Below are 27,188 nucleotides of genomic sequence, written 5' to 3'. Positions count from 1 at the left end.
CCTGAGGTTTTCTGCAAACTTCCACTTGGACACATCCTAGAATCCTGAGCTCATTCTCCTATTTGCGATAAACTCATTTCATGTTTTACATTTACAGTGTAATCCTAAGAAGGAAAAACTTAGTTGAAAATCCACCCGTGAAGTTATTTTCTCATTTACACTAAGGGTTAGGCTGAGGCTAACGTTCAGCCTCAGAAGGTTATGTGGTGCCAGCCCTCAATCTCATCAGCCTGCAGCTGTCCTCCAGGGAAAGCACCTTCAGCTGAGCTGCTCCCCTGGGTGAGGTTTTCCATCAGGACAAGTGATGACAGTTTATGTCCCCCGTTTTATGAAAGCGTGACTTTGCATCAGGTATCTGCATACCAAGAAAGCTGTTAGCAAACCTCACACACCTGTTTGGAGCAATGTTTTAATTTTTTCTCCTTTAATACTGAATCTTTTTTTCTTTTTTAAACAAAGGTATTTATTTTGTAAATCAAATTTTTTTTTTTATTTATCTAAAAATGCACAATTGCAAAAAAAAATTACCTTTTGAAATACATTTACTTATAGGCACTAATAAATTTTATCTAGCAAGACAGCAGAGCACTTGAGGCACTGCAGTTTGAGCTGTGCTCCCCGGCAGGCAGAGCCCCTCTGCTGGTCCACCACCACTACCAGCAGCACAGCACAGCCAGCCCGGCCCACTGCTGCCATGGCTTAAAGGAAACCTGCAGTGTAAAGGTGACAGTCTGAAGACTTATGCCTAAGAATTGCTAAAGAAGATGGCTATAAATTAAACACGTTGGCATGGGAATGTAGGAAGCAATGTGCTGCCTCTCCTCCATTCTCGTGCTGATTTGAATTTCCTCAGGCTCTCAGGAGAGCAGCAGACTCAGCTTCCTGCTAAGAAGCCACAAGAAAATGGCACCTTGCATTAATGATACCAACATAGTTCACAGCAATTAGTTTTCCTTGCTACCCTATAAAAATATGCAAAATTTGGTGGAAAGTAATTGAAGATGGCACTGCAATTTTCCTTTAAGTAGAAAAAAATCAAGTTAAAAAAATCCACTAAAAGCATATATGAGTATATAACCCTCTAACCCTAATCTTACTGAAAAAAAAAAAAAAAGTTCAGGCTTGTATTCATTTCTTGAAGAAAACCAAAAGAGGCAGAGGCTGCACTGGGACTGCAGCACACAGACTGCAGCTCAGCATCAGCACAGCAGCGCTGCTCCCACACTGCAGCAGCTGCTCTGCTCCCCCGGCTCACACTGCAAACACTGCCCAGGGCTGCTCCTAAGCAGGCAATGTTTTTCATTGGCAGTAACAAAACAAATCATTGATTCAATGAATGAATTTAGTTGGCTTAAAGTTTTAATTTAAAGATGACCCCTTCTAATCAGCTTGAGATTTTTATAAAAATTCACATTCTAAATCAGCTTTCACAGTTAAGTAGACGGGGCTGATCCTTGTGTGGAATAAGCTACACAGAGCGTTTGACTGACTTGGTTTCTGTATGTCTCAAAGAGTTTAAAACACTGCTTTGTTTAAAGTTCTACCTACTGGTACCTAAAATACTACTGAACGCGTACAAGCATCTTCCCAAAAATCCAGCTGGGGGAGAGAAACACTGCTTTTCATAGCAACCTGCAGTCTCAGAAGAGTCGTGACGATCAGGTGCTCAGAAAGGCCCTGCTGAAGCACGTTTCTGTGGAGTGGTTTGCACAGGATTTGTGGGTTTTCTTCCCCAGCTGTACACTGAATTCAGCTCAGTGGCTGAATTAACAGCGAAATGCATCAGCAAAATACTCACTCTAAGTTTTCAGTTAAAAAAAAAAATCATGAGATAAATGCATTTTTACCCCCTCCCACCCCCCCAAACCACTCCCAGTTCTAAATCTGAAGGAGGGAATTAATAAAAACACATATATGGATGCTTTAAAATACACAAAGTAAAAACTGAAATTTGCTATAAACCGCTTGAAGAAGAGGCGAAGTAGCAGTTATACAAACGACACAAAATCTACTGTAATTCTTACATTAGTATAAAGTGATCTCACTGAAGGAATTATTTCAATATTTCACATTACAGTTAAGATAGAAGAGGTGTGCCCAACGCTGACACCCCGGTTAATATCCATCTATCCTAGATTACACACGACAGTTTAAGAAGAGACCCTTAAATGATCTACACCTGTAACATCTTATTGGCTTAAAAAAAAAAAAAATCACTTGCAATACCTCACAGAATCTTCACTTTAAAGCATGACCACCTTGTGAGAGTCCTTGTCAAATAACCTGCAGAAATAATGGAGCATCTTGCTAGGAGTGCTCCCCTCACTCACTGACTAGGCACCAGTCGGTTTCATCTGAGAAAAAAAATTCAAGTAAGACTAAGCTGTGCTGGCTTTTGAGAGTGTCTGCAGATGGTTCAGGTGCTGGAGGTCCAAACGTGCATTTGTTTTGCTATTTGGTGCACGTAACCAATGTCGGGTCTTTGATCTGGATCAGGATATATGCACATGCTGACCAGCTCCCGGAGCTGAAAGACAGAAAGACAAGGGAACAGAAATGGATCAGCTTATTTCTTACTGGCAGCGGATGTGGGGCTCCCCGGATGGGAGCAGAGTCCATCGTGCAGCTGTTGTGGCTGATGCTGCACACTTCTGTTGCACCCCACCTCGATGGAAGGACCACAGTTAATCTGTACACACATCTGAAGATACAGGATGCCCGAGTGTGGCTGTCAGACCCCAGTGTTTCCTAGAGAACCTCTGTGAAGGAGAGAGACTGGTCATTGATTATGTTTAATAAATAAAATGCAGAAGGGCTGAAGTACCCCCCACCTCCCTACCCTCTTTATTGTGCACATGAAAGATTGTAGCTTTTAATTATACAGACACTGAAAGCTGCTCGTACCCCCGAGGCACAGGGAGAAACAGCCTTGAGCCTCTGATCTTCTCACATCCTCCCAGTAGCCACAGTGCCAATTATTTTAATGGTAATTAAAAGCATGACCCTACAGCTATCAAGCACACAGTTCAGCTGCATTACTGAATGTACCCAAATGAGGCCACAGCTCTGCCTCCCGAGCGCTGGGTCGCCTGCGGGGCCTGAAGCCATCGCAGCAGGAACTGGCAGACCCGACCTTGACGTGCAGCCCCAACTGGTGCCAACAATTACCAGTGCATTTATTTCTGAGACAGAAAACGAATCAGGCTCAGCTCCTCCAGATCATCATGAGATCTAGACTGGAGAAAAGGGCACAGCCAGGAGGCCATCACTGAAAGGCGGGCATTCCTCAATTAATGCTTTGTCCCGTTCGTTCACAACAATGCTGCAAGCAAAGTATCCAGGGGGTCAGCAGCTCCCCTGCAGCAGGGCTGTGTCTGGGGGCACGTCACCAAGCACCCTGCTAGATTCATTTGGCTGATGCTCATCTCCGCCCTGGGAAGAGGATGGAAAGGCAGCTGTCCCTCCCCACGACCAAGCCTGCACCAGTGGCAATACTGCAGCGGCCCAAAGAATCTGCCCCATCAGCCTAAGGAAAGTGAACACGTGCACACGGGAACAGCCAACCGCCTGGCAGCGCTGATTCCTGCTGGTGCAACTTACTGCTGCATGAAGGCGCTGCCACGCTTTTTTCTGAGCCCTGCAGCACGAGGGCTCCCACCCGAGGCTCACCCTGCTCAGCTGCTGGAAGACACCAACCCACCTCTCCTTCAGTTCTGCACTCAAGAAGCATCTGAAAATCCAACCTTTAAAACCAGCACGAAAACAAATAGTGTTCATGGCAGAGACATGTTCTAAGACTCAGGAAATTAGAGCTCTTTGTGGTTCACGTAGGCAGCAGCAGCTCGTACAGCTACAGCCAAAGGCACAGCCCTCTCAGACTTCGTCAGGCATTCTGTTAATAGTGCATGAACACCATCTGGAGTCTGGTTCTCTGGGACCTGGCGCCTTTGAGCTTTAAACCATCCTTCTCACCCCGGATTGTATCACTACACTACACACACTCTTTAGCACTGCCAGAGGGAAGCAAACAGACAGTAATTGTAAAGACAGGAAACACATCTGTCAACTTACACTAATTCTTGCTGCCAGCAGGCATATCCTGAGCTGCACACTGCAACAGCACGGCAAACGTGAATGCACAGAGCCGGGGTGTGCTGCTACAGCAGCTTGGGAAAAAATAATCCACTTTTCCACAACACTTCTCCAATTATCTTTTTGCAAGAGTTCCTTAGCAAGAGAGAACGAATGTAAACTGTGCGGCGGCCCAGAGGACGGGACAGCACCTCGCTGTGACTGCCCAGGGAGCGGAGCTGGGAAGCTCAGTGTGGTGCAGGCAGACTCCTCTGCAGCCTGAGCAGCTCAGCCCTGCACAGCCTACAGTTTAAAACGTAAAACGACATCTAAAATTACGTTAGCCTTTTCCTTTCAAACAGCAGGCACAAACGACTGAATGAGAAAGTAAGGAAAACAGCTGGTTTACCAAGAAAAAGGAAAAAAGAAAAAAAAAAAAAAAACCAGGAAAAAAACCAGCTCAAAAGGCCTTGCATAAAAACAACTGCCATGTCTGCAGCCCAAGTGCAACATCACAGAGCAAGCAATGCATAGCTGCAATTTTGTTTTTTTTAAATACAGCTTCTTAAAATACAGTTCAGCTACTGCTCTCCATTCTTTGCTTTCACATACATAAAACCCAGACTTCGAAAATCCCTTATGCAGCTTGGTTTATTGATGATTACCTTATTAATTAAACTGTTTTCCTCTTCTCCAACTTTTAAAAAAGTAAAAAGAAAAAAACAAACAAACTACTCCCTGTAACAAGCAGAAGACCACAGGAACAAAAATTTAAGCATGGTTTCATGGTATGTTATTTTAAGCAAAGGGAGGCAAAGGAGAGGGCTTTCCCACGCTTCATTGTTGGTTTTTGCCAACGTAACAGACTTTCAGTCTCAAAATCCTCTCCATGTTAAGAAACCACATTAAGAAATCTTCCTTTCTGCCTCACATCAATGTGCTGATATTCAGAGGCTCAGCAGCTCCCTGGGCAGCTGCAGGGCAGCACTGCACTCCCCACCCCTGCAGCCGGGATGGGGAGGCTCTTCCCCACACCCCCACCATTTCCCCTGCACAAATGCTCCCAATTTACCTTCTCAGAATAATGTTCAGCTGGAAGAGGCGGGTAGTCACATTGCTCTATTTTTTGGCAAAGAGAAAACAGGTTCATTTTATCTCCATAGAAAGGACTCTGAAGAGCTGCCATCTGGAGAGAAAAACGCAGAGAGCATTTCAGAAACGGTAAAGATGTAATAGCCATCAGTACTAACGGTTTGCAAGAGCAAATTCTGTTCTCTGATGGCGAGCAAGCAACACTGCTGCTCCACCAGCCCATGCAGCAGCTCAGCTGCTGAGAGCCGGACAGCCGCACGCATCCCTGGGCCTCGGCACTCGCGAGCTCCCCATGTTCCCCATCACCGGTTATTTCTGCTGGAAACACTGCAGATGTGGGACACTGTCGATGGGCAATTCCACAGGTATGCAGAAGAAATGTTCTCTTAATTTAAGTGAGAAATAGGATGCCTGTGCTGCAGGGCAATCCGTCAGACACCAACAGCTCAAAGACGGCTACGAAAACCTCCGATACGAACCATCACCTTCTGACAGAGCAGCTCTACTCTTCCTGATAATGCTGTGGTTTCAGCCCTCCTTGGTTACTACCATGTTCAGAACTGCCAATGCATTTACTCTCTATCACTGGTAAATTTTTAATCAACCGCTACAAGGAGTAAGTGGATTAATTTTGAATTTGGCTACCTAGAATAAAAAGAACCTTATAAATGTGAGTGATGCAGCTCTGCCTTAAAAACGGACCTCAAAACAAACATCCTCTCCTCCTGGAAATTTGCTGCTTAGGAAAGAACATCCCAGGCAGATTTGGGGGCCCAACCAGAGAACCTTTTCCTCATCAGCCACGTCTTCGGCCTCTTCAGATTCTGTTTTATTAATCCAGATTTGTCTCCAAACCCACAACAGATGTCTGATGTAAACAGACTGAGCACACAGCATGGAGAGCACAACTGAAGGCTGCTGGTGGGAAAGAACTTCCAGCACAGTACAGGGAGGTGCTTATCTAAAACTGAAGTGTAGGAAGGAAACTGCATCTCTGCATGGAATATCATCTACACTGCAGGTTCTTGGTCAGGAGGTCTAAACAAACCCCAAACCATGAGCTTCAGGAGAACAGCACTACAAGATGCGCTTTGAACCTACAAAGTGTGGCACAGGACGCGTCCTGTGGGGCAGCAGTCCTGGGGGTGGCACAGTGGCAGGGCAGGCAGGAGCTGAGCCCCAGGGCCACACTGCCCACGGCCTCCACGCAAAAGAGAGGGCAAAAAAGCAAAGGCACATTTCTATTACAGTCGTAATTGCTAATTAGAGACTGACAGCAAACCGCTCCATCAGTTACACAGAAGTGGAGAGAGAGGGGGTTACACTGGGAAGTGACGTCCCCCCGTTCCAGCTGACACAGCTCCGACTACCGGCGCTGCGCACAGCACTTTGTGTGCCTTTGTTTGGGCTTGCTTCTGGCATTTTGATTAGAGCAATTACTGAAGGACAGCAAGATCTCCATTGGAAATGACCACCATGCAGGATGGCTGGTTAAAAAAATTCCTGCGAAGGAATTGTTGGTGTTTAAATTGATGGCCTTGCCAGAACCACTGAAGTCACTGCTTGCAGCTACAGTCTGGGAATTAACAACTTATTTTTATTCCCTGAAGTGATCTTACTGACAGATTTCTACAGGAAGTGAGGGATGAAGACAGTTACTACTGTATTGATAAGATTTAATGGCAATCGCTGTACGATTATCAATGTCAAAGTTAAGCGGTGCTATCTGACATCACGGCCCAAACCCCTCACTGTTATGTAAGCGGATTCCATCAGACACGCACATCTCTGACGGCAATTTGTGCATTAAATCCCCCTGCAGTTATCTGCACAACGGATCTGAAGAAATATCAGAAGTGACTCATAACCAAACAAACATTGCTTCCTTACTTTTAAGCCAAATGGAAAAAGATTTTCATTACAAGAAATTAGCGGGGGGGGAGGGGAGGAGAGGAAGGATCTTTCAGAGATACGTGAACTTGATTTTTCGTTTTCAAATATCTAAAAAGTTTTAAAAGTGGCTGCTTATCTGGTGAGCACAAAATTGGGAACCGTCCAGTCCTTCTTGGAATACTCAAGCTCTCGAGCTCTTGCTCACAAAGTAAAGGCTTACCTACATAGGAAGTACATTTAAAAATGCTTTGGATGCCAAATCTTTCACGTTATTATAGTACTGCTACTGTTTAGCACGCAATTAACTCAGCTCCTTGAAATATGAGGAGTACTAAGACTACTGTGCCATAAGGGGACCATATTGCCTGCAACAAAAACACATCTTAGCACAACGCTAAATATTTCTCTCTGCATAAATCTGGAGTCCCTTCCCTAGCAGTGCCCTCAGTCTCAGGGATGCCTGTACCCAACGTGGGCTCTTCCCTATCAGCAGCCTGGGTTAAGCCTCACACATTGTGGCACAGCCCACGTCCCCAACTCAACACCCTGTGCTGGGAGCTCCTGGTGAGGTCTGATAAATGACACAAAGCTGGAATTCTTCAAAATAGTAACTGACTTGGTTGAAGCTCGGGTTCTTTCCCCTTGCTCCCACTGAAAAGAGTCTCTGCACTCATTTTCAAATGGCTACACGAGACCCAGGTACACACAGCTATGTTTTATGACCCTGGTTTTCATCAGAAATTCATCCCAGTATCTCATTAGAAGTGTTACAAACAAAGCCATCCTCCATTGAAAACATCAGCTTTTCTACAGCTTGCCGCTGTTGCTTCAGCTTCCAAACTCCTGAATTCTTTCTCTACAGCTGAGAAGAATCTGAGGACTGGCCCAGAAAGACGCAGTTTAAGCTCCCTCTTCTCCAAGTACCTCTGATAAATACCTTTGGCCGGGCTGCACCGCTGCCCCACATGCACGCAGCACGGGCTGAGATTGCAGCCATGCCGTCCCGGAGCTCCCAGCACCTCTCTGCAGAAGCACACAGAGCTCACAACGAATCCGCGCCCAGCGAGCTGCCGGGCTCAGCGCTCAGTCGTGCACTAACAGCAGCATGGTTTGTTCTTTGAGACAAACATCCTTCCCACAAGGAAATACAGTGACAAGCACTGAACTCCTGCCGGGAAGAGATCTATTATCTGAGCGTTTACTTTTATACCCTCTTGTCCCAAAAGGCAGTTTTTTAAACCATCTGAATGACATGCTTAACTACCATTGCTTTCATAGCTGCTCACTTGCAAAACAATTTGCATTCCTGTTTATTCTCTCATTCCGTGTGGTTATAAGAAACTGCAACGAGGAACAAAATCTCATCAGTTCACAATTTCAAGTAACTCAGGAAAGCATGACCCTGACATTTGGAGCTTTATTTCTCAATGAGGATGTGAGCTGTAGCTTTGCAATTCAACATGCCAGGGATTTCTCATCCTCAGGGCCAGGATAAAATTTTGCAAATGCTGACTTGCACCTTCATTTAAATTCAAAAATGATACATGCATTTAAAATGATAAGTGACTACAATACTGTTCTGACTCCTGCTAGAAACAAAATCACAAATTTCGGAGTGCTGTGACAGAATCCTAGTGCTTCTTTTTAAAACGCATGTACTTGTAAAGAAAACCAACTGGCTTTTAAGAAAAGAGTTACAAATCATGCAGTTCAGTCGAGGAGTGCCCACTCTCTCACCCCACCTTTGTCTATAGGACAACCTACAACTGGAAAATATCCCAGCTGAGCTCTGACACGGGCAGAGAAACGGTGATTTCACATTACGTAAAAGCTCTGCTTTTCCTTACTGAAAGCTCTCAGAGTTAAGATATTCTAATTACTCAGAATTCAATTAAATAAACCAGTGGCTTACATTCAAATGAATTTTCTATTTGTAGAACAAATGGTATTCAGGAGAAACTACGAATATGCTGCCCTAATTACAGCTCTGCTCACAGTGGGAAGAATGAATACAGTAAACTGGCTTCTTTGTGTCTATATCCTCAGCATCCACCCTGACCCACTACATTAACTTTGCACAAGCGCTGCGTGGCACAATTCCCTTCTTGTTCACAAATCACACAATGAACACGAAGAGTTAATTTCTCATAAGGCTTCTGAACAAATAAGAGCAAATAACTCTGACCTACTCAACTGCTGATTCACTGTACCGTAGCTGAGACAAATGGGAAAAGAAGATGATACTTACTTCATACAACAAACAGCCCAAAGACCAGATATCGGATTTAAAGTTATAGCCGTTTTCATGTATTCTTTCTGGGGACATATAGTATGGAGTTCCCACTGCAAAGAAAATGAACAAATGAGGAGTTATGATCCAAGAAAGAGACGGTGCAACCTGCATTGTACAGAAATGTGACTTAGCTGAAGGATGAGGGTTAGCAGAAACAGCTCATTAGAGAAGTCTGGCACAAGAATTTGGAGAGAAATCATGCTTTCGAAGGCATATTCTCATCTAGAACCAAAAATACAACCACATGAACACTTGATGACTGCTGAACATTGCTGAAAGCATCTTTTCTATTTTGGAAATCTCAGGAAAGCTTTCCTCCCTCCTGAGCCACCACTGCGTCTCCCACGGTCAGAGCCACCATAAAATGATGGTTCTCCTTTGGTTCACTCAGCGGCACAGGAGGCGGTGAGTTACATATCATGGATGTACAGTGCTACAACAAGGACCCCAGGTCAGCACACCACTGAGCATCCACTTGCCATACCTGCACTAGCAGCACAACAGCCCAGCTCATGATGATGGGGTGCCCTTGCTAAGAGTTTGGGAGACCACTGGCTGGAGCAGGGAGGTGCCAGTGACAAAGCTGACACAAGACAGGTACAGCTTTCTGGAAGAACCAAGAGAGTAATTCCAAACTTTTACATGCTGTTCCAGCTCCAGTCCCATTAGGAGCTGTTGGATTTCCATGTACTTCCAAAAGTCTGTATTTTATCACAAGAAATTTACTACAGCATTTTGGACAGGACTTGCAGGAAATTATTAATAAATTCCTTACCTCAAAAAGACTCTTTTTAAAATCCTAAATAAGTTTCAGTTGTGGTACTGAAAATACAAGACATCCTGGCAGTTTCAACTACATCAAATAAACCTCAGATACATCATTTATTAAAACATCCAAGGACTTTCTATGCTCTCTCTCATGCTTTCCCATCTTCTGTCAATTTTTTTTTTCTTTTTTTCCAGCATCCATCTCTTAATTAAAGACCTTTCACACAAGATGGCAAATGTTTATTTTGCCTGTAACTTTCAGTTTGCCATTTCTTCATCCAAAGCCCTGACTGCAGACAGCTGAAAGATTCCTGAGCAGATGAACAGCGGTGCTGGAGGCAGAGGGGGGAGAACTGCACCACCTTCCCCAGCTTTCCTACGGGGTTTGCACACAGAAGGAAACAAATTACTTCTGGAGTGGAAAGCTCCTGAAAGGCAAAACCCCCCCAGAGAGCACACAGGGCCCAGCACAACACAGGGTGCTGCCACCATCGGTGTGAGACCCAAGCAAAATCACCTCAGGCTCCTGGAGCTCAGAGCACGCTGCATTAAGTAAATAGGTGAGTCCAAAACTTGGTTGCATTCCCATCACCCACAGGATCAAAACATGGGCCACGAGCCCATTGAGACAGGCACTGATATTTCACTGACAGACACCCATACAGATCCAGATTTGTGTAGAGGAACTGCACTTGGTTAGAGTAGCACCGATTCATCTTCCTCAGAAATAGAGCGATCTGTTGTATGAAGTTCTTTGTTTGGAAGTCTCCATTAGACACAAGCACATAAGTCACATCCCAACTTTTAAGTCAGTGCTTCTTCCCTTCTCAAATCTGAAAGAAACCTACCAGACTAGATGAAGGAGACACCTACATGGAAGAGAGCCTGCCATGACCAGCAGCAAGTAAAGGAGCAGGGCTGCAGCACGGAGCCACAGGAGTGAGCATGGAGCCCATTCCAGCTCTCCCTGCCCAACGTCTGCGTGCTCTATAGCACGTGGTGCCAGTGGCAGCCTCCAGCAGTAGCTGTTCTTGCTATCAGTTATTCTGGGTCACTGCGTGACAAGCTCACAGCAAATAACAACGTGTGGGCTCTAAAGTTACGGTCCTGCCTGCCATGTTAGCAGGGGTCTGCTTGGTAGGCTAAAATTGTCGTTTCAGATAATGCCTTAAAACAACCTTCGATCAAAGCAAAATGACAGGGTTTGTAACACGGATGAGTGCGTTATAGTTCAGATTTGATTTTTTGTGCATTAGTCTGTTCCATTATATTAATAGGTCTGCGGAGCAGTCCATGCCTGATCTGATTTTATGAAGTCTACCTTGCACATTTACCTATCATTACTGTAGTGTTGTCAGCAAATATATGAACAAGCAGGGCTCCGCATTTCAGAACTGATGCATTAATTTTTAAATAGCCATCATGATAAAAGACTGACAAGCCCAATTCTCTTTATAGCCTGTCCAACATTACGTGGGAATCTCCTGTAATGAGCATCTTCTAGAAAATCGCACAAGACTTCCAATGCAATCAGTCAGGGCTCACCATTGCATCACATTAGTCAATTTGACAAGAACAGTCTAATCGGAGACTATTAATCAGAAACTTTCTTTGGCATTTGCCCAGCTGAAAATACAGAATATTGTTCAGATTCAATATTAATCACCAGCTGCTAGAGCAATGCCTTTAAAGTTACAAAAGGTTGGAGAGCCATAGAGAAGATTATGACTAAGCAAGCATCCTCCTATTCTATTCCTGGAAGTCAAAGCACTTCGCTTGAATATCAGCCTTCCTCAAAGATCTCAGAACAACATCTCTTCCTACCCCCCCGAGCACTGCGTGTGCAGCTAAAACACCCACATGGACCAGAACGGCTACGGTGCAACATCCAAGGGAGGGAAGCGCTAATTATTCTGAGTGAGATGAAAAGCAGCCTCTTGTTTCTCCGGGAAAATACACAGGCAAAGGCAAAGAAGTTATTTCTGAAATAAAACTCACATAGCTTTGCTCTGAAACAGAGTTTGAACCAAACAAACAGATAACGGTGCAGCTCCAGCAGCCACTGAGCATGGATACCCTGCGCTGAGTTTCCCAACCTGCCCCAGGAACAGAGTGCAGAGCTGCATTGCTCCAATGCAGAAAGGCGCTCAATACGTAGGGAAGATTTTGCTCAATGATCTTGAAAACATTCTTCAGCTTGAATCAAAGGATCAGAGGAGTTTTGTTGTGAAAGTGACAGCGGCTGAGTTTGCATGTACAAAATTGTTATTTTCTAAACAAAGCTTCCCCCCGCACAAATACAGTTTAGCCAGGGATCAATGCTCCCCGTGAAATTTATCCGTGGCTGCTCACAGGCAAAAATAAGAGAAAATCTGAACCATGTTTTTAAGCTAATCTCTTACAAAGAGCCTCACTGACTGAATGCAGCACAGCACAGATTGGTCTCTCGCAGCAGTGCTCTCCCACACCTCGGGCAGACCGCCAGCACATCGAAATCAGCGCAGAACATTTCCTACTTTTCTCATAGGCTCTCTATGTTTCTTAAACAACATTATAAGATATAGGCATCTCCTGAATCTAATCAAAATCCTCAGCCAAATTTGGCTAAAAAATACAAAACCAACTGATAAGTTGCTTTGCTTTCTACCAACCACTTTACTTTCTCACAGCAGGCAACAGAGTTCTGCCTGTGAAAGAAGCTAACAAGTTCTGACCTTTATTGTATCTTTACAGAAGTATTCCCAGTTTCAAACCAAGAGATATCAGAGCACAACATGGGCCTCAAAGGGGTAATGGTGATTAAAGCACTCCTTCCTTTCAGAGATGATGCTCTGCTCCTGTCAAAACAAACTTTGTCATGGTTTGAAATACTTGTGATCTTGTGAACTTGCATGTTCATTGCAAATGGAAAAAAAAAAAACAAACAAAAAACTGCTCAAAAGGCAGTGATGCCATCCACAAGTAACGCTGTTGTTAAAAACAAACAAATCTAGAACAGTTTGAAGGTACTAACTCCATATCTTCTAAGCAACTAGCTTAACTTTAATACTGAAGACACATTATAACATGTGCCATGACATTATGAAAAATATTTTAGTAAGTTGTAATACCTTGTGGTGCAAATACTGCAGGGAAGCAGTACTGCTTGCAAGGGCACTGCTCCCAACTGCCTCATCTCTCCAAACAAGCTCATGGGCTCCCAAGAAGTCTCAGCATTATTTTATTTGTCTGGTTTTTAAGTATCAGTTGCCAAATATTTGCATTACTTGGGAGATATTTCCAGATATTTTCGTAAAAGAATAATTTTGGAATCAGAACAACTTTCAGGCATTAATTTTTGCCCTATATGCAGGAGACTTCATCTGTCCCTAGTCCTTTGTGATCTGTGAGAAGACACGAAGCTTCCCATGTTCTCAGCTGTCAAGAATAAGCTGCTTTCAACTGATGAAGAAATGTTAAATAACAAAAACTAGATATGATACAGTTTTTCTTTACACTGGGATTATAAAGCAAACAAACAAAAGAAGCAACCGAAAACTGGGCAGCTCAGCTCAGGGAAACCATAAGAGCATCTCAGCCACTGCTTCCCCTGTGCATTAGTGGCAGAAGCACTGAAGATTTGTGAGTGCCTGACAGGAGATGGGCAGGCTGTGTCCCAAGCCTTGGCAGAGTATGTCAAGCAAAATAAAAATGAAGCTGAAGACAAAAGCATTGAAATGCACCTTAAATTACTTCAAACCGCAATGAGGTACCCAGGCTAATTGTCTCAAGGAAAACAAAAACTAATCTACTTATTCCTACAAAGAACATTTTCTGAATAGTATTTCAGCTGTTCCTAGGAGACCTGTTGATTTAAGTTCTCTATTTTAATTTTTCTTTTTTTTAAGTTACAGACACAACCTGACATGACTTTTAGTCACACCTCTCACATGTAGGTACTGCAATATACCTGCAGTAACTCTACAGCAACTCAGGAACACATCCAAAAGCCAAAGTTTCTCAAGATGTGATGCAAGGAATATTGTCTGTTGTAATATTAGGGAGATTTCATGTGTGTCTATATCTCTCTCTCTCTCAAAAAAAAAAAAAAAAAAAAAAAAAAAATCCATCAAATTTTCCCCCCCCAGGGTACTCATACTTTGTTTCAGATGACAAACTGGCTCAGCAAGCCAATAAAAATAAAGGAAAAAAACAACAAACAATCTATTTACAAACAAGTTCCTCTCATGACTGCAGAGTTGCTCCCTGTTCACCTGCATATCCAACAAGGAACTGGAGGACGTGCAGCACCCCACGGCAGAAGGCTTGCCTTGCACACATCCCGAAAGGAGAATCCGCTCTGAGTTCCTTCTTGTCCAAGAACAATTAACGAGTCATCTGCTCCAAAACAAGGCTATTCTGGTTTTTGCTTTTCAAGATGCAAAGCCCTTCAGAAGCTTTGGATAAGCCAACTCTATTTGGCAAAAGAATGAGCACGTTACTCAGTTCCACAGTAAAACGGCCCATTTTAAAATTAATGGAACACTTCCGTATTTATTGCATTTATTGTATTTATTAATCCTCCTACTAAAATAAAATCTTTCCTTTTATTGTTAAATTTCCCAAAGTCCACACAATGTTAAATGCTCCCTATTCATAATACCACTGTAACATTTGTAATATTCATAAATAATTAGGCTTTACAGCAAAACCTAACAACAAGGCAATTCTAACGTGCCTGTTAGTCACACCGTAGCTGACCAGATCGGCCTCTGGATGCACTTCTCAGAGATTATCAAATTAAAGACCGGACACAAACAGGCACTGCCAACAAAGCCAGACAGAGCAGAACGTCCTGGCCCTGGGAGTGCTGAAGCATGAAGGATGGAGAGCAGCCCGGGGAGCACAGCCCAGGACGAGGTGCTGCCGGCAGTGCCACACGGCTGCTCTGGGGACACAGTGCTGTGCAATGGGGGAAGAAGACTGGGGATGCAGCAGAAGGCAGCGGCTGCGGGCAGGAGGTGCCCAGCTCCCAGAGCAGCCATCCCACACCACACAGGGCTCGCCAGCCTCTCCTGAGCTGTGTACGGGCAAATCTTTCATTTTTCTCTCATTACCCCGGCATGTACTGTCACTTAATTTTTATGTATGCAATCCTTCCTGACAAATATGATCTGCTGCCTGGTAATTCATCTGACATTCATTCTGCTCCTTGCTCTAATTACAGCTCCCATCCCCAGCGCGGTGGCCCAGTGGTACACCTGTCAGATGGGTCACGGTGTGGCCGAACACCCCTTCATGCCAGCCCGATATTGGCAAATGCAAGGGAGAGAGAAATGAGATGGCTCCATTTGCACAGCCCTGCGCCGGATTCGTGGGTCAGCAGCCAGCAGCAGGCCCAGGCCGGTTGCCGGGGCAACAGGGCTGCACTGAGCGCCCAACTCAGCCCGGCCTGTGCTGCCATCCCTCACAGCTACTGACACAAACGTCCTCATGATGCCAAAACCAGGATCAGAAGCTTTCCTGCTGCCACACAGCCTATGTGCCTGGCAAATGGATGATAAACAAATAAACACAGCTTCAAGCATGCAATACTTTCTCTGACGCTCCTTTCACTTGCAAGGACTGTGAGAGGCAGTCTGCCCATCCCCACACAGCACACGCTGCCTCCAAATCTGCTCGTTGCTGCCCAGCAATGCTCTGCATCCCACCCAGGATGCAGATGGTGAGGAGGGGAAGAGGAGGCCCACTCTTCCCATCTCTTCCCATCTCCTCCTAAGGAGCTCTCAACAGCAGAGAGCAATGCTGGTGACGGCCACGGGCTGGGAAGCTGGTTGCACATGGCTTCCTGGCCCCAATTTATTCTTATTAATGTAGTAAGCACAGCAGTCAGACTAGATAACATCACATAATTAGACAGTCCCATTTTTGCCTGTTCAGATGATGAGGTTATAACTTTCTGTGAAGAGAATTCATTTTAACCTAGTGAGTTTAGCGCACGTATCCTAGGATAAGCTGATGCAAAAGGAGATCTAGCCTTTTATGAAAGTTAACTGGAGAATTGACTAAGCTTCTTCTAAGCACGCAAAATAAGACATACATCTTCCTTCTTTGTGTGTTGAGAAGCCCCAGTGTCATTAGACACTCAACTAAGTTTGCATTCATATAAAGACACAACAGAGCAAGACTTGCATCAATGGAGGAAATCGAATGGGTGAGGACAAACAGGGAAACAAAGAAGTTCTGTGTTCCAAAATCAACAGTGCGCACTACACGTAGGAGCTCTGACTGTGCTGAGAGGCAAGGGTCCTCCTCTGCTGAACACAGAAAGCATGACTCAACAGACACGTCAACACACACGGAAAACGAGCCACCTCTCCAGTGCAGGCACTTAAGGCAAAACTAACAATTATGAAAGATTTTATACTGTAAGCTGAAGAATAAACTCTGTACTCTTTTCCACAACATTGTAATTAATGCTAATAGCAAAACTTTTATGAAGTAGTTTCCACGTAGTTCCTTCACATTAACAAACCATAATTACTTATCACTCAATTCATGCTGAAATACATTCTCCTTGAAGGAAAGGATTTGTCCTAAGCACTTCAACTTGTAGACAGATGAAAACATGAAACACAAAATGTTTTTTAAGAATTCTCTTACAGGATGTGAGAATAAGCATACGGCCACTCTGGTTTCCTAGAGCTTTTACTTTCTCCTGTAAGAACATGCACGGAGGTTCACTGGTGTAAGAAATCAGTTTGCTTTGCCAGCTTTATAGACTGCTTACTTTCTAGAAATCTTATTGGAATTGTAATTTTAAAATGGTGCACGAAGTTACTTCTCTGCAAACAGATGAGAAGATAAAAAAACTGTTTTTGCTTTTTCCCATTGACTTGTCCAGAAAACTTCCTATCACTGATTCCATGACAAGGCCATGGGCTTCCAAGGGAGGGAAAGATAAGAAACAGGTATCTTATAACCTTTTACACTGACATATAACTTTGCTTATAAGCAAACTCTGAAATCTGCCCGAGTGAAACCACTTCAAAAATGAAAAATTGGTCAGAAAACAGTTCACTGTTGTAACAGAAAGCTACCTCCAGTGATGTCCTGCAAGACACCTGGTAGCCCAAGTTCTGTTGAATATATTCACTAACTGTGGGAATGCTGCTGTCCTTGTGGATAACAAGAACCTGAAATGAACCAAAGCATAGCAGAGTACAGAATAAAATTTCAGAGAGATAAGTATCAGAGTCTGAAAGCAGCATACAATTCAGCAAGAACGAAAGTAGAGAAAACAAACTATGCCTTGGCAGAAACAAAGCTGTACACACAGCAGAGCAGGAAAACAACCTTCAGCTACATGGAAGGCATTAAGAAAACTTGGATCTATTAAACTGAAGCTGAATTTCAAAGTGAAGTCCCTTCTCGGAACAGACAAGCTGTGAGGGCCTTAAATACCTCCCTCACCTCAGACGGCATCACAGTCCCTGCTCAGGGAAAGTCAGCTGAGCAGCATCTGCCAAAAAACAGTGGTGGTGCAACATCTAATTCTAGTAAGCAGAGTGCAGGCAACTATGCTATTTAGGGTGGAAAAGCTGCAATTGTTACATTTGCTATTAATCACACCTTTAACAGGCCAGACATTCCAGGAAAAAAAATAAAAAACAACAAAACCATCAAGTGCAAGTTTTAAAGCAAAAAAAAACCAGTAAGAATTTTTATAGGAATACTCCATCTGTTTCAATACTACTCAAAAAGGAAATCAGAGAAAACAATGTATGTGCCCACCAAACCAAACTTGTCATTATAGAACAATAGATACCACTTCCTTTGAACATCACAGTTGACAACTGTTCAGTAGTACTTGCTTACTGATGAGAAGAATCATCTTACCTAAGGAATGTGCTGCAGTGGTTTTAGAACTAAAAAACCGGCCTAATCCAAGATCTCCCAGCTTCACCACCCCTGTGGCTGTTATAAACACATTGGCTGGTTTTATGTCTGCAAGAAGAAAAAGGTAGAAGGTCAAAACTACAGAAGGTTATTTGGTTCTAATACTGCAATAGAAGCATAGCCTGGAGCATTGCCTGTACAGGACAGGCTCGAACAGAACTGTGTTTCCTTGCAGCTTTGATAGGCTGAGTCTTTTACGACTTCAAGTTCCATACACACATAACAGAGCATACTTCTCAACACACAAAAAATACCAGTAAGGAAAAGTGATTGGAAATAGCACCACACAATAGCAGCAACCTCTTTAAAGGATGTAATCAATCAAAGCAATGCTGAGCTGTTCCCCAAAGGAAGCAAACGATTTTCTGCATGAAACAGTACTGCCCACCACCAACAAATTACTGTCCTACTACACTTAAATTCTGGGCTCCGTACAGCCCATTTTGCTTGTGTGCTGTAAAAATCACCAGAACCCTGGTTTCCCAAGAAGTCACGTCAGGCTAAAAGTTAGGGAGGCTTTTTCTTACAGTTAGAGAAGACTAAATGTTCAGGATTCCACATTTCAGTTACCTATAGTACAAGTAATTCAGGTACAGATCAGCTACATGAGGGGTGGAAAGAGGAGCAAAAATGATATCACACTGCTGAAAAAACTGGTTAAGAATTCACCACTTCCAAGAAAGAAAGAAATGGCAGAAGCAGCAGAGGCTGGTATTTGTGCCTTTTGGACATCTGCACCTCTTGGGTTAGGTCCTTCACTAAGCATTTCAGGTACGCTAAAAAAGCAACATAATTTCTTTATAAAATTCAAAGCAAAAAGTTCTAAGACAAGAGATTCAAAATAATTAACAGAAATAGAGAACAGGCAATCAGAGCGTGGGACATACTTGTATAAATACTTGAGAAAATCTTGCAAGAGAGGAAAACTCTCCTGAACTCTCTAAGGTCACAACTAATATAATGAAGACTATTTCTTAGAGAGTTCACTGTATCCAGTAGTCTCAGCATTTTACTTCTGACACTTTTCTAATGGCATGTTTGACACTTCTACTCAATATCAGTGTCTGGAATACAAAGCAGCTCATCTTCCTAATAGCACACTCACTTCGGACTGAATCCTTTAACAATGAGGCAAAAAGACAGAAGGAGAAATCCATCTTGCAAGCTCCAGCCTCTCTAAACATGCATTGGCTGAACATCAGCATAATTGTTTTTGAATGTAGGCGCTTACTAATTGGAACATTATATTATTATTCAGTGAAAAGAGACTGAATTAATGTTACCTCTGTGCATCACCCTGCGGGAGTGCATGTGTTCAACCGCACTGCATAACTGCACAAAATATTTCCACACCGTCCTTTCTGGGATTAACCGTTTCTGCTTCTTAAAATACTGAGAAAGGAAATAAATAAAAGATCAGTGAAAAAGCAACATATCTGACTTGTTCCTGGACTCGCGTACATCAGCTGCCAGTTGCTCATGTCTTCCAGATCTGCAGCAGCATGACTTTTTTTCTGATTAGCTTTAACTCCTCTCTGTATGCAAACTTCAATGCAGTTCACTAATTAACAACTATTACGAAAAATACGCTTAAATAGGTTTGACATTTTTGAATGGACACCAATTATAATCAGCATTAATCTCCTTAATTACCTTGCAAAACATATTTAATGCCTCAAAACAACAAATGTCTCAAATATTTTGCCTTAAGTAACAAAAGATCATTAAAAAAAAATCTCATAAACATTCATTATCATACAGTCTATTAACAACAAAGAAATGTGTTTCTTCTTCTAAGAAGATGGCCATAGCATCAATAAAGTATCCGTATTTCTTCCATGATCAGGTGGGATAATATATTCCTTTTCATGCATAATAGGAATATTAAATTAACTGAAGTATCTCCAGTGAGATGCAAAGACACTACTGATCAAGACACACATGGATTTGGAAAGAGACAGTTTTTATGTGCATTTATGCAGAGTCAAGCACAGCCGAGTCCAGATTCTATGGACATCTGGGTGCTAAAGACTCTCAGATAAAATAATCATAAACACGATGCACAAATAAGAAGCAGTGCAGCACAGGGATGGTTATTTCCAATACTTCAGTCTTCCTCCCCAGTAACTTATTACAGGATAAGTAACAAGTCATACACTGCAGTGAAGGCTAAACATGATGCACCTTCAATGTCTCCATTTCAGGATTGCACTGCAGCTGTGCACATCATGCAAAGTACCACAGCCTCCTCCAACGCTTCCCAAAATTGCACTACTTCCAATTATTGGTCCCTGACTTCTCATTGCTTCTTCCTGTGCTAGACATCGAGCACGTTCTTCCTCTGGAGCACTAACAAAATCCACTTCCAACACACTTGCAGTGGTTTAAGATTTACCCTCAACCTTTGATATATAAGGTATTGTGGATAACAACCAGCTCTGAAACGCTGTACATCCTTCTAGCACTCCACAATCACATTTCTTTTGCATCACACCCTTGAGAATTTCAGTCAGCAGCATGCAGGAGCAAGAATAAAGGAAGGAAATTGGCTGTTGCCCCTTTCTGCATCTCGTGCTTTTTCCTCTCAGTACAGACATCTGATGTCCGTTGTCACATTTTGTATTTTATGTGAAATGCTGTTACTGGTTCGTGTTTGACTCAAGTAACGGCAAATTTTATTTTGCACATCAGCTGTGAAGGGGCACGACCCTGCAATTCCCCAGGCAGCAAGTCTGACAGCTTGCAACAGTTTCAAACCAAAACTTGATAGAGAGCACAGAGGAATTACAGAGGGTGAAGAATAAAGTGTTATATACACGATAATATTATTTAATTTTCAGTAAAGTATTTAAGAGTGGATATGCAAGACCACAAGTGATAATTTTCTAAATGTCATGTCCAATAAGACTTGTCTGACATTTACAAGAGAGCCCCAACTCTCCAGTGGTTATCCAGCGGCACTCCCTTACATCAGCTTTACAATTCCTCATAAATAATGCAGGCAACAGGGGCGTGACAAAGACAATCCCTGTTTTTATCACTCTCGCACCTTCAGAGCTCTGCTGCTGCTGCTCCCACTGCCTCTCCAACACTGAAAATCCTCACGTAAGCCTGAACTCCCCAGGGGTGGGGGAGCGGCGGTGCTGCAGGGGAGTGGGCAGCAAACCCGGGTTCAGCAACTCTGCTTCCAACTGCGCTCAGGAGGAGAATTTAGTTTCCTCCTGGTGTTAGGTGGTGGGTATTTCATTTGTCTCCCATCATTAAAAAAAACAAAAACAAATAAACATCTGAATTCAAATATTTGCATCGCTGAAAGGCATGGTTTGCACGACTCAGGAAGCATTCTCCCCACTCATGTGACAAAGGTGTGGGAGAACAGACTGGACCCGGGAGCACTGGCAGAAAGAACGTGTGCTATGCTGCTTCCAGATACGAAACATGTAACTCCTGTATATATGACATAAAAATAATTTTATGATAATTGAACAGCCAATTCTGACAGATGAAAAAATGTATTCATCAGTAAGAAAGGTTTTAAACTAAAAGCAGAACACTGGGAGGGTGGGGAGAGAGGGGGGAAGAAGCAGTAAGTATTTTCCATGATGATTTCTAACAATTATGTCGGTAAAACTTCTTGTAAGCTAAGATTTAAAAACAAGGCAAACACCTGCAAGGCCCAGGAAGACAGCAGCCCTAACTCTGCCCTCACAGCCCCACCACTGCTACCAAAAGCCTGTGGCAAATTGCGTGTTTCCTGCTGGGAAAAGAGGAAAGCTCAGCATGGGAGGAGCTTGGTGCTGGGATCTCCCCAACCTGGAATTCTTCATAAAGCTCCACTCTTGGCTGCAGGTAACTAAGTGAGGCTCTCAGCTCTCAGCAGGGAATGACAGGAAGCTCTGGGTCTGCTCTCCCGTGGCCCTGCCCAGAACCTGCCGTGCCGTGCCCCAGCACACTCACCCCTGGCACTTCCCTGAGAGGGAGCACATTTTCATGAGAAGTGTAAATCTAGCCACTGACTGTGGACTCAACGTGTAACTTGTTTGACAGCCTTTGGCCTAGTGCCTCATAGCTCTGCTGGCAAAGAAAACAAATCTGTTAATAAGATATTTTAACTGTGACAACAAGGAGGAGGAGAACTTCCCAAACATTCATTTATGATAATTACAGAATGATGATGGCAAAAAAACAGGTAAAACACTGAGAGAAGGTTGAGAGTGCTAACAAACATGATATAACACATCTGTTCTCACAAGGGATGTATGTCTAAAGATTAACATGTCAAAGAAAATATAAAAGCAGGTGGTAACAGCTTAACTAAAGCTGGTTTGCAGCGATACAAGTATTCCTGAGAGCAACATAAGAGAAGAGCAAGAACTTGAAACATTTTCTCAAACCCAAATCCCTGTTGCAAGGAAAGTCAATACACTGCCTTGAATGTCTTCGGAGTGGCAGACACGCTGTGTGAACACCAAATCCAACAAGAATCAAGTGTTCCCATCAATCAGAAATGGCACAGATCGATCCCATAAGGAACAGCATGCACTCACCACCCCACTCTGCAGCCTCCGCTTTGGGAGGGTTGGACTGGTGACCCCCAGAGGTGTCTTCCAACCCCTACAGTTCCGTGATCCACCCAGGTCCTGCCACCGTCCTCCAGGTGAGCAAACCCCAAGGAGCACCAGCGTGTGCCATCACAGAGCTGCCTCCTGGCCCAGTGACTGAGCGCCCGCACCCTTCAGAATCAACACGTCCTTACCTTTATCATCTGGGAGAGATCACCAGCATCTGCCAGCTCCAGGACAATGTTAAGCTCATTGTCTTCAATGAAAGAATCCAAATATTTAATTATATTGGGGTGGTTCAGTTGCTGTAGATAGAAGGAGCGCGAGAAGATGTATAACAATGCAGTAACAACTCACACATACACAACCCGCATCATTTTTGTAATCGTTATGCAAAGCAGTTGATAACAGATGCAACTACAAACCATGCTCTGGGTTATCCTAGTAAAAAAAGTACATGAGAGAAATTCATTTATCAAAAGCACACCATAATAAAGTGTGCTTGAAGAGTAGCATGGCCCAGAAGGAAGCGAAGCTGCCTTTCCTCTTGTAAGCACATTTTTAAAGCAGCGTTCTGAGAGAAACTTGGTAAGCAGTAACACCAGACATACAAATAACCCAACAAAACCACAAAATCAATTACTGATTACAGCGCTCCTTGCTAAAAACAAAAGTAGAATTCAACTAAAATTTGATGGAAGTAAAATAATGTGCAAATTGCTTGCAGCACATTGGTCTATTTTTGCCATTATTTATGCTAGTATATTTGTTTCTGACTTTTATTTAAGAATAGTTTGTTTCTCATGGTATCTTTTTATCATCAATGTTCCTTAAAAATTTGCATCTACTCTAACTACTAATTTACTTGCAGGCCTAAATTAATAAACTTGCTCAAATTAAAATTTATCTTAATATTTTATGTCTGAATTTCTTAAAATGGAAACCTGTGATTTCTTAGGAGAAAATGGAGAACCAGATTTCTCTCCTCATTCCCTCTTGCTCATTCTGCATTACATTTTCTTTCACTCATGCTCTTAGATATGCAGTAAATTTAGAAACTACTGAAGTGAGCATTTCATCTACTAAACAGCTGTGACTCAACCTGCCTATTTCAGGGGTTACAAAGCCAAAAGAAACACTGTTACAATCCATCATGCTAATCAGGCTCTCGGCATGCACATTAGGGGATAGATTCTCCTCCGCGATGCCTCGACACTGGCGCACATTAGCACTAATGGGATCCATGTGCAGGCATCAGGAGAGGAGCATTCCCACCAGACAGAGACAGATAAATAAAGAAATCGCAGAGCCCATCGTCTCTTGGCAATTTCTCTCATGTGTCTGCCCTCAGATACGTCAGTCTAAGATCAGATTCCAGGCAAGAAAGCACCAAAGCCCCGAGCAGAACAGGTACTGACACCCCACGAGCGTCAGGACGCCTCGCATCCATCAAACCAGCTCTCAGGGCACGGCCGACGGCAGAGCACTGCACACTGCTCTTGTAGGTAAGGCTAAGCCGCTGATTTGAGAGTTCTTTTCTGCCTTCTGTGGGACTTTTTGATGGGAAAACTCTGCTGAGCTCCCGGAGGCATCGCAGAGTTCACGCGATCCAACAAACCTAGCTATAGCCCTCAGCACCACGTGCCAACAGAACACATCAAACCAGCACAGCAGTGACAAGGACGGCAGCCCGCACCCCTCCCAGCTCCTACCATGCTGGCACTTCTCTCTTCCTGCAATCCAGCCTCTGGTTTACCCCATACAACAAACCTCTGACAACGTTTAGCTCTGAGTAGCGTTAGCTATGAAGATTCATTTGCCTTCAACAACAAAAAATAATTAAACAACCTGCACAGTAATGATTTGCATATTAAACGAGATACTAAAATGTATGCAGACTGTCAGTAAATATCCCTGCTCTTCCCTTCACCCTAACTAAACAAATTTTTTGGAATGTTGTCTGGTCTTCTCTAAGATATTGTGCAAATAAACAACAAAAAATATTGCCAGCTGGTATTTTTCCTCAAAACAAAAAAATTGGAAAATAAAATTCTTACCTTCAAGAGGTCAATCTCTTTAATGCAATCTTGCCTAGCCTTGGCATCCATCATTTCAAAAATCTTCAAAGACAAAAAAGCAGAAGATCAAAGTGAGATGGTGACAAAATACAAGAACTTATTCAACAAGGAACTGGTCTTTGCTTCCTGTCTTGATACAGCATCCACTGCAATGAGCGTACACACATACAGCCCGCAGACCAAAGACAAATGTTTTCTTTGTTTTGAAGCCAACAAAGGGCTAACAGTAAGGTAAACTAACCCTAGAAGCTGTAGGCAACATTCCAAGCAGCGGGAGAAACAGTGCCATTCTGTTCACTGAACAGAAAGACTGAATTCCAGTGCTCACCTGAACTTTCTTCAGTGCCACAGGTTTTCTGTCCAGAAGACAAGTTGCTTTGTAAACTTCACTGAACTGCCCGCGCCCGATCTTCTTCTCTATCTGAAAGTCTGCCAGCGTGCAGCGATACGGGTATGACGTTAAATGTCTCTGTTGGATTTAAAACAAATCACATCTTCAGCAGCCAGCCCCACACCCAGCAGAGCCAGCCACAGGAGAATGCAGCTGCCGTAACCTCCCAGCCCAGTATGCAGGTGGGAACAGAACCGAGCACAGGTACAGCTCCCAGCCCAGCAACTTCTACCAGTGCTGCACACACGCCAGAGTAAGGATGTCCTACGGGATGCATTCCTTGTACCAGACTTAGGGCTCCAGAGAACACAATAACACACTACCCTAACGTCCACGCAATGCCTGCTAATTAAAGCAGGCACATAATTGGATATTTATCTCCAGGCCATCAGTGGCAGCTTTCTCAGTTTAACTTCCCTAAAAGAGCAAAACCACTCCTCTTCACATGAAATGACACTCTGAGTAATTCTTTTTGAAACACCAATGCCACAGGTGCATTTCTCCATCTAACTCGATGAGCATTTCACTACTTTCATACCATGAGAAATGGTTTTCGTTTCTCTGGGCAGAGGACAGGACAATAAGAGCTTAATTTGCAGTTATGCATAAAGCCTGCTCCCACAGAAATGAGCAGCTCATTCCAGCATCTTCATTGGAACTGTTCAGGGAGGGCTCCCCTCCCCAGACACAGCTCAGCCCCCCATGCCCTGCACAGCTCCACTGCCCCTCAGCCTCCACACAGCTCCCCTCGAGTACTGTGAAAGTTGGAGATTCCTGCCTGGGAGGAATGAAGATAACAGTTCTAATGAGATTTTATGAAGCAGCTACAACAAAATTTTCTCTTATGAAAGAAATTCATACTAGGATCAGGGATGGTACCTGTTTGCCTTTCATTAAATTGTGTGTTTACATCTACAGTGCCTAAGTGCAAATTAGTATTTTAAGCATGTGCCAAGAAATATCTAGCAACTCCTTAACTTGAAAATGTAAATAAATGTTAGTCAAGTGACAGGATGTGTGTGTCCCCACCACTTGCCATGGTGAGCAGCTGAAGTCTGCTTGCCATGCTGGAGTTAATGCTGGGTGACGACTGGACACCTCAGCTGATATGTTCTGGCATCCTCCAGGACTACAGCTGCACATTTACATATGCAATGACCTAGATTTGCATTCGCTATCACAACCTATCAGACCTAATTAGAATAATGGAGCTTTCGTCCAGGCTGGAAGATGTTTGATTGCAGCACAAAGCAGGGAGCATGCTCGGGTCAGGCCAGGCTGCAGCAGAGCCCCCTCCGGCCCAGGGCAGCGCTGCTTTCCCATGGCTATCTGAAATCCTCCTGTGCTTTCTGCATTTTGATCTAAGCAGGTAACACACATCACGTTACACATTCAGCACACCTAAGAAACACCGACCGTCCCAGAGCATCGCCCCTGAATCTGGCCTTAAACACACTGCACTTCTGTCACGACTTCTGACAGAGGGGACTTGTTATTTCCCCCAAGCTGAACCACTAGAACTTTCCATAAAGCTGTCGAAGAACCAACACCTACTTGCTCAAATAAATGCTGACCTTTACTTCTGCAAATCTAAAAGGTTCCATACGCAAATTGGATCTAAAATTGGATAACACCATTATTTCCAGATCTATCTGTCAAAGCTAGATTTTCTCATTTTCAGACCAATTCAGGCTCAGGGAAGTGTTCATGTCTGTCTGAATACTGGAGGACCACGAGCCATCGAGGTCGATGATAGAGCTCAGAAGAAAAAAAAGGAAAAGAGAAAAAAGAAAAAACTCTGAAAAACAAAGCCCCAGAACTGTAAAGACATTGAGAAACGTGGCTGTTTGCATACGTCTGTTGGGGCAGCTGGAGGAGGGGACAGGCTGGAAAGAGCTCATTCTGAGACAAAGGCCGTTCTCTTATCCACACAATGAAATCTCATTTCTCTAGAACTCCATTAAAAAAAAAAAAAGCCAAAGATTAGAGTCAATTAATTCCTCATTCAAATAAAGAGGCTATTCATTTTTCAGAAGAAATGCAGAGATCACTCCAAGAACAAGCTATTCTGGACTACATCTCCAGTGTACACGCTCTCTTTT

The 27,188-nt window shown here is 43.5% G+C and overlaps 1 protein-coding gene across 2 annotated transcripts in view; it reads right to left on the bottom strand.

Annotated features, from left to right (window-relative positions):
* Positions 1-393: 393 nt before the first annotated feature.
* NEK6 (NIMA related kinase 6) overlaps positions 394-27,188 on the bottom strand; it is a 48,323-nt gene continuing 21,528 nt past the window's right edge. For both annotated transcript variants that reach the window (XM_085239565.1, XM_085239567.1), the window contains exons 3-10: positions 25,024-25,164; positions 24,675-24,737; positions 22,812-22,922; positions 19,339-19,447; positions 17,996-18,103; positions 9,305-9,399; positions 5,144-5,257; positions 394-2,527 (exon numbers count right to left, since the gene is read on the bottom strand). In XM_085239565.1, coding sequence (XP_085095691.1) covers positions 2,417-2,527; positions 5,144-5,257; positions 9,305-9,399; positions 17,996-18,103; positions 19,339-19,447; positions 22,812-22,922; positions 24,675-24,737; positions 25,024-25,164 — 852 coding nt within the window. In that variant the 3' untranslated portion in view covers positions 394-2,416. The remainder of the gene's footprint in view (positions 2,528-5,143; positions 5,258-9,304; positions 9,400-17,995; positions 18,104-19,338; positions 19,448-22,811; positions 22,923-24,674; positions 24,738-25,023; positions 25,165-27,188) is intronic.

The sequence above is a fragment of the Meleagris gallopavo genome, chromosome 19, assembly GCF_905368555.1.
Source record: "Meleagris gallopavo chromosome 19, MGAL_WU_HG_1.1, whole genome shotgun sequence".
NCBI lineage: Eukaryota > Metazoa > Chordata > Aves > Galliformes > Phasianidae > Meleagris > Meleagris gallopavo.
This window is presented reverse-complemented; position numbering and strand designations above follow the sequence as displayed.